General features: G+C 35.8%; 1 protein-coding gene across 1 annotated transcript in view; it reads left to right on the top strand.

The window, feature by feature from the left end:
• The window catches only part of LOC101509503 (GDSL esterase/lipase At5g45910-like), a 24,914-nt gene that overhangs the window by 12,381 nt on the left and 3,756 nt on the right, over positions 1-8,777 (top strand). Inside the window, exons 2-3 of the mRNA XM_004515342.4 lie at positions 7,193-7,475; positions 7,594-7,653. Coding sequence (XP_004515399.4) covers positions 7,193-7,475; positions 7,594-7,653 — 343 coding nt within the window. The remainder of the gene's footprint in view (positions 1-7,192; positions 7,476-7,593; positions 7,654-8,777) is intronic.

The raw sequence follows: 8,777 nt of genomic DNA on the forward strand, positions 1-8,777 counted from the left end.
TTTTGTCAGTTTTGCTGAATTCCTGCATGGCCAAATCGATTTCCAAATCGATTTCTTAAATGGTTTTGAAAAACATATTATAAAATCGATTGGCAAATCGATTATGTCAAATTATCGAAGTCCCTGTAACTCATCCAATCGATTGGGAAATCGATTTCCCTGCATATTCTTCCAAAAATACATAAACTAACTCAATCACATTCATACATAATTCCACATCTTAACACTTAGCAATTCCTACACGATCACCACGACAAATTGAGTTTCAAAATAGTTTTACAACCCATCACTCTTACACACAATAATTAATTCATAACACTTAGCAATTTCAACACAATTACCACGACAACTCAAATTCAAAACACACAATTATAAACTTGAATCAAACACGACTCGCGTGCCAAGCACCCTAATGCGATGCGTATAAGCCAAAATGCATGGACTCGGAATTCCAAACCAAAACCCTCCTCGAAGTGCCGTAAATCATAATTGTACCGCCTATCGCAGGCCAAAGTACCAATTACCGAGGTGCCACCTATCACGGGTCTGCACGATTTACTAAAAAGCGTAAACCATAAACGTACTGCCTATCACGGGCCCGTATCGTTTACCGAGGTGCCACCTATCACGGGTCTGCACGGTTTACTAAAACAACGTAAATTGTAAATGTACCGCCTATCACAGGCCAAAGTACTTTTACCGATGTGCCACCTATCACGGGTCAGCACAATTTACCAAAACGTAAATCGTAAACGTACCACCTATCACGGGTCAGTACTGTTTACCGAGGTGCCACCTATCACGGGCCAGCACGATTTACCAAAATGAAATGCATAAGCATACACAGACTCCATCCACCACAATCGTTAAGCAAATGCATATATTAAAAGATTCCCCATTTTTAATACTCATTTAACTTAAATGATTTTCACAACAAAAATTAAGCAAACAGAAATATTAAGAGATTCCCCATTCTTAATACTCTTTTAACTTAAACGATTTTCAAAACAAACATTAAGTAAACAAGACATTAAGAGATTCCCCATTCTTAATACTCATTTAACTTAAACGATTTTCACAACAAACATTAAGTAAACAAGACATTAAGAGATTCCCCATTCTTAATACTCATTTAACTTAAACGATTTTCAAAACAAACATTAAGTAAACAAGACATTAAGAGATTCCCCATTCTTAATACTCATTTAACTTAAACGATTTTCAAAACAAACATTAAGTAAACAAGACATTAAGAGATTCCCCATTCTTAATACTCATTTAACTTAAACGATTTTCAAAACAAACATTAAGTAAACAAGACATTAAGAGATTCCCCATTCTTAATACTCATTTAACTTAAACGATTTTCAAAACAAACATTAAGTAAACAAGACATTAAAAGATTCCCCATTCTTAATACTCATTTAACTTAAACGATTTTCAAAACAAACATTAAGTAAACAAGACATTAAAAGATTCCCCATTCTTAATACTCATTTAACTTAAACGATTTTCAAAACAAACATTAAGTAAACAAGACATTAAAAGATTCCCCATTCTTAAAATTCCCATTTCACCCGTAAGGCATTAAATTCTTCGTAAAAGATTCACCGCAGTTAATTTAATTTATTCATCGACGAGTAATTCTAATCGGCATCAAAATATCTCTTTGGTCATATAAACTCCAAAGTATTAATAACTTTGGCTAAAAAGCTTCCGAGTTCAATACCAAAATACACTAAAATACATAAAATATACTTTAAAATTATGGGTCTTACATTACTACCCCCCTAAAATTAGTTTCGTCCTCGAAACTTAAAGTACGAGTAGCAATCCACACTAGGTTTGTACTCAAATTCAACACACTAGTCACAACTTGTTTCACCCGGCCTTCTCGAAAAAAGTGTTGCCTACCCCTTTTCATAGGGTGTTTAATAACTTCACACACATCCATAGTCGGTAAGGCTCGTCCGTTCCATTCAACATGATTTTGTCTACTATCAACAAGAGATTAAGGATGATCAGTCCCTCAATTTGTCAATAAATAGCCAACAACCATGATAGTGGCTTAGACTATCTTAGCCGAACTGTAACAGCGCTCCTTGCAACTTACAAAAGCAGTCAACAATCTTCTCAAAGTCCATTGAATTTCCCTTATTTTCCTATAACTTTGGTCCTGTCGACGAAGTAAAATATCCCATACCTATGTCACGTAGTCTCATTGGCATCCACTTGGTACGAAATATCCATTTGGTACCAAACTGAAACACTTAGAATGACCCCAACACACCGAGCACAGAACAATCACTACATCCGAGAACTCCTAAATTTCTCCCTTGTCCACAAATCCTCGATTTTTTCTTAAGTCGTACAACTACGTCAAACTGTAGTGTTCTTATCGGTATGTTATTCCAGTTATAAATTTAATAATTCCATCCCCACATATGCTTGGTGATCAAAACTACCTCAAATATTTTCAAAAACAAGCCAAAGACTATACCACTTGGGACACACAAACTCCCTTTGATTGACGAACACAATAACAATCCCCATGACATGCACTCAAGTAATGTCTTTATATCATTGGCATATCTTTATAATAATAATGTCTGAGTTATAAGTGAGATAATTCCTTCCATCAATCTTTAATTGTCATAAGCTACATCTCTATGTGCTACTCCACAAATTTCTTGGTACCTTTTCCAATATTTGGTTCACTCGTTGGATTCTTATTCCCTCTCAACCTTCACCGAGATACGAACTGAAAGAATCCTAACAATCGAACGTCCTAAAGAATTATTTCTCAAACGTTCCTCATAAGCATTTCCTAAGAAATAATTATCTATAACTTCATCCTCATAATTTTTGCAGTAAAATATCTCAAAGACTCACATACCCTTCATTGTTCATCTAGTCACTAAAACACTCAGTTTAAATCTCAACGCTTGATTTCCCAAGACCAACGACTAAATCATAAATCATTCGTTACATCTCTTCTTTTTCACTTTCTATCATTTAATAGGATTCTAAAATTTGATCCTCAAAATCTCCAAACATTTCCATCCTTAACATGAATTATTTATCACTTGCCTGCCTCAACTCCTTCGATTATGAAAGTTAAGTATTCCCGTACTCGATACTTCAAATTCCACTTAATGGTAACATAGAGTTCAATACATCAAGGCCTAACTCATTATGTTTTGCCGAACATCGCTCAAAATTCACACTTACGTGTCTATAGTTTCATCCAATATCACTATCCATACTTACTATCTCCTAAACCACCAGGAGATTTGTCACTTATCAACTAAATACATGGTCTCACTCCTACACTCGTTATGAGATTCATACTCAATAATCCAAGTTGCGAATCTATTCTAACTCGAATGCTCGACTTTTCCCCTCAAGGTATCGACAATTCCTCAAAGCGTATTTTATCTATCCAAATGAGTATTCACTCCTAATGTGCAACGCTCCCTTAACTTCAATACCAGTCTCTTTCATTGACACCTAAGCAACAAATGTTATCCCAAATGGAAGCCTCATATTCTCAACAATTCCATGATGTTCACATCTCTTTGACAGTTGTCAAACTTCATCCAGTTTCATCCTGAAATCTACCAGGAAAACATCTAATACTCTTCTTAACAAAAGTCCTCAACTTAGAACTTTACTTGAAATCCCTTATTAGTCCAATGTTAATCTATCCATACTCATCATCTTCGAGTTTACACCAACACATAGCTCATGTGTCCTTGGAACCATTTTATAAATTCTATGTCGTCATGATTTCCTTCAACTCTGCCTGACAATCCGTCATCTCGAAGATCTTTTCCACTTCTTGAATCCACTAGTCAACTCTTTTCCTGAGTCCTCATCACCCTTGAACTTTGGAGGATGGTAACGACGAAAATATTCTAACCCTCTTAATCTTAAGAGCACAGATCTCTCTTTTCCTCTTCTCCAGATCCCGCAGAGTCTTTGCAGCAGTTCGTGCAACAACAAAACCTCCATGTTATTTGTAGCTCCAACCATTTGATCATCCCTACTGACGTTCATCCTTGCAACGTCGTTCTCTCTTGGAGGTAGTGTTTCCGAAAAACCAACATCAAGAAAAAGTGTTAACACCACTTCGAATAATTCCAAAACTAAGTTTCGAATATATCAACACATAATAACTATTTTGGACTTGACAACCCAAACCACCTAAACCGACGCATGATCAGATAACAACTCCCAACCTACAGGTTGACCTACAATCTATAACCAAAGGTTCCACAGCCCCCAAAGAAAACCAAACCAAAGCTCTGATACCACAATGTAACACCCCGATTTTCAAAGCGAGGGTGTATTTTTTTTTTCCAAAAGAGATTAAAATAAAACAAAGAAATAAATAAGGAAATACCTTTGGATAAATAATTGAGTCATTATAATTTACAAGCAGCGGAAAAGTTTCTCAAAATGTGAATCCAAAATATTTACACATCAAAAAGCGGTACATGTAACCCATCGAAAATAACATGTCAAGCTGACAGTATTCGTATAGGTACAGTCTTCCATTTTAAAATAAATACAATTCAAAAGAAAGACGTATGTTCCCTCTATGTAAACCTAATCTGATCGTTCTCCAAAACAAACTAAACGCCCTGAGTGATCTCCACACACCTCGTAAAATCCTCCTAACATAGCTCCAGTCGAGCATTCCCCTCTACGTTCCCATCTACAGGGTACGAACCGGTAGGATTGTCCTAGCTCTCATCTGAGGGCAAAGCCCAGATTTCCACAGTAATTGTAAAGGGTCACCAACCAGAAAATAATAGTTAACACATAACAATTAAGTTTTTAAATGCCCAAAATAACTTTTCAACTAAGCATGCACCTTAAAAGGATTTTCCATATGCTAAAAGTTCATATAATGCTTGTCAATTAACAATGAACTCAAAATGAAGTTCTCAAACCATCAAGTAATACATAACTGACCAAAGCATTGATAAATCAATTGAGCAATCGATTATCTAACTCAAAATAAGGACTTTTGCTGAGCCAATCGATTGCCAAATCGATTTGGTCAGTTCTGCTGAGTTTCTGCATGACCAAATCGATTTCTAAGTCGATTTTGTCAGTTCTGATGAGTCCCTGGGTTGCCAAATCGATTTCCAAATCGATTTCGGCAGTTTTGCTGAGTTCCTGCCTCTCTGTCAATCGATTTCCAAATCGATTTCTTAAATGGTTTTGAAAAACATATTATAAAATCGATTGGCAAATCGATTATGTCAAATTAGGGAAGTCCCTGTAACTCATCCAATCGATTGGGAAATCGATTTCCCTGCTTATTCTTCCAAAAATACATAAACTAACTCAATCACATTCATACACAATTCCACATCTTAACACTTAGCAATTCCCACACGATCACCACGACAAATTGAGTTTCGAAATAGTTTTACAACCCATCACTCTTACACACAATAATCAATTCATAACACTTAGCAATTTCAACATAATTACCACGACAACTCAAATTCAAAACACTCAATCATAAACTTGAATCAAACACGACTCGCGTGCCAAGCACCCTAATGCAATGCGTATATGCCAAAATGCATGGACTCGGAATTCCAAACCAAAACCCTCCTCGAAGGGCCGTAAATCATAATTGTACCGCCTATCGCAGGCCAAAGTACCAATTACCGAGGTGCCACCTATCACGGGTCAGCACGATTTACTAAAAAAAACGTAAATCATAAACGTACCACCTATCACGGGTCAGTACTGTTTACCGAGGTGCCACCTATCACAGGTCAGCATGATTTACTAAAAGAAAAAGCGTAAATCGCAAACGTACCGCCAATCACAGGCCAAAGTACTATTTACCGAGGTGCCACCTATCACGGGTCAGCACTATTTACCAAAACGTAAATCGCAAACGTACCACCTATCACAGGTCAGTACTGTTTACCGAGGTGCCACCTATCACGGGTCAGCACGATTTACCAAAATGAAATGCATGAGCATACACAGACCCCATTCACAACAATCGTTAAGCAAATGCAGATATTAAAAGATTCCCCATTTTTAATACTCATTTAACTTAAACGATTTTCACAACAAACATTAAGCAAACAGAAATATTAAGAGATTCCCCATTCTTAATACTCATTTAACTTAAACGATTTTCCAATAAAAACATTAAGTAAACAAGACATTAAGAGATTCCCTATTCTTAATTCTCATTTAACTTAAATGATTTTCCAAAACAAACATTAATTAAACAAGACATTAAGAGATTCCCCATTCTTAATTCGCATTTAACTGAAACGATTTTCCATAACAAGACATTAAGAGATTCCCCATTCTTAATTCTCATTTAACTTAAATGATTTTCCAAAACAAACATTAAGTAAACAAGACATTAAGAGATTCCCCATTCTTAGTTCTCATTTAACTTAAACGATTTTCCAAAACAAACATTAAGTAAACAAGACATTAAGAGATTCCCCATTCTTAATACTCGTTAAACTCTAATGGTTTTCAAATTCCACACAAAACAAACTCAAACCTATTATCAGATCCAATCCACAACTCACACCAAAACACATCAATTCATTTCTCCACAGAATCCAACCATACACACAACAAATTTCGTCAGTATTAATCTAGAACACGTCAAATACGACGAACACAAATCAACACAATCCACCACTCAAACACAACAAGTTTCATTTACTCAAAATCATACATAAATGAGTTTAAATTCATTTTCCCACGAAACATTCATTGATATAACCAAAACCTAACTCTAAGATTTTACCCATAAAGCCTTAGATCCATTTTCCCCCAAATCAACACTTCAACCCTAACAAAATTCTTTTCCACACAATCACAGGTAAGTCCCTAAATGCAAACTAAAAGTTTGGAAGGAGCCCTTACCTTCACGTTAGCTTTCTTTCCTTTTTATATCATTTTATTTTCCTTTTCCTTCCTTCTAATTTCCTTTTTCCTCCAACTTAACAAATATCTCAAAATATCTAGATATTTGTTAAATTCCCGTTTCACCCGTAACGCATTAAATTCTTCGTAAAAGATTCACTGCAGTTAATTTAATTTATTCATCGACGAGTAATTCTAATCGGCATCAAAATATCTCTTTGGTCATATAAACTCCAAAATATTAATAACTTTGGCTAAAAAGCTTCCGAGTTCAATACCAAAATACACTAAAATACATAAAGTATACTTTAAAATTATGGGTCTTACAATCCTCACATTTGGTTTTCTTGGAAATGTTGTTTCAAGTGTTGATTCTCTCCCATATGAAGCTATCTTCAAGTTTGGTGATTCTATAAGTGATACTGGGAATGCTATGGCTTTCCATTGTGACCATCCCATGCCTAGCGATAGTCCTTATGGCTCAACATACTTCAAACATCCAGCTGGACGTTTGTCGAATGGACGACTTATCGTAGACTTTATAGGTATTTTTACTCAAACATGCTCTATCTATTAAAGTTGTTTACATTCTTCAAAATCAAAAAATAACATCGGTTCATGTTTTATCTATAATTCACTTAATTGTGGCCATTCAAATTGTAGCTGAGGCATATGGACTGCCATTTTTGCCGGCCGTAAAAACTCTTACCAAAGACCAAGACTGTGACACCCTAAACCCCAAATAATTTTTTTTTTTTTTTGATAAAGAGTATCACATAATCATAAGCATGTCACATAAATCCAAAATTTCCATGAAACATAATGGATTCGAAATCATAGTATCAAACAACAGAATTCTTTTTGAAGTACACATACTCATGTTTTAAATTCAGTGCAAATATAGTCCCAACCCGATGTCACTATCAGAGCGGGAATTCCCAAAATAAAATACTCAAGGGCAGAGTGCTTTCCGCCTCTCCTGATGGTTTTAGTCATCGCCTGCAACTTACAACTCGTCTGCGTCCGTCGCAAACGCCAAACACAAACAACGAGGGGTGAGTATCGAAATTATGTAACAGTATAAAATACACGAGGAGAACACGCAAACAATCAAATTATCACAATCTCAAAACCGTCAAATGTATAATATCAGCGACTTATCAAATTCATTCATAATAAGACAATCAAAATAATGAAATGCTATGCATGTCCTATACTCTATACTTCATCATTTGGTACCATTCTACTCTGAAGTACTTGGTTAGGAGGCATGATACTATGCCACTACAAGAGTGGACGGACAATTCATGAATGGCCAAGTCCTCATAGATCCCGTCAACTCAACCCGAGACACATATACGCGATAGTCGAGGTACTCTTGTGTTGCACGGTAGTTCCCGGCCTTAGGGAATAACCAACTAATCCACTTAGGAATTCCCCACTAGGTGTACCCCCAAGGTCTATCAGTCTTACCTTACAGTTCGACTGTAGCCCTCCACGATCAGGCTCATTCAGTTGTACTTCCCCGAATCACTAGGTTTGTCAGACCCTCCCTATATGATGACAAAACAATCCTAACTCCAAATCTACAACACATATCTCAGACTTACTCGATCATCACTACTCACTAAGTTTCAGTTTGACTTCACGATATTCGTCATCATATATCTTTATCAGTCAATCACAATAAAATCACAATATTTGGTTTACACTACTCACAATACACAATCCAATTTCATCAATCACATAATAAGGAATTCAATCGGTGATACATTCTAGTAATATCATAAATTCAATCAAGTAACAAAACATTCAAGTTCAAATCATTCATACATTAACAATCAACA

The sequence above is a fragment of the Cicer arietinum genome, chromosome 7, assembly GCF_000331145.2.
Source record: "Cicer arietinum cultivar CDC Frontier isolate Library 1 chromosome 7, Cicar.CDCFrontier_v2.0, whole genome shotgun sequence".
In the NCBI taxonomy this organism is placed as follows: domain Eukaryota; kingdom Viridiplantae; phylum Streptophyta; class Magnoliopsida; order Fabales; family Fabaceae; genus Cicer; species Cicer arietinum.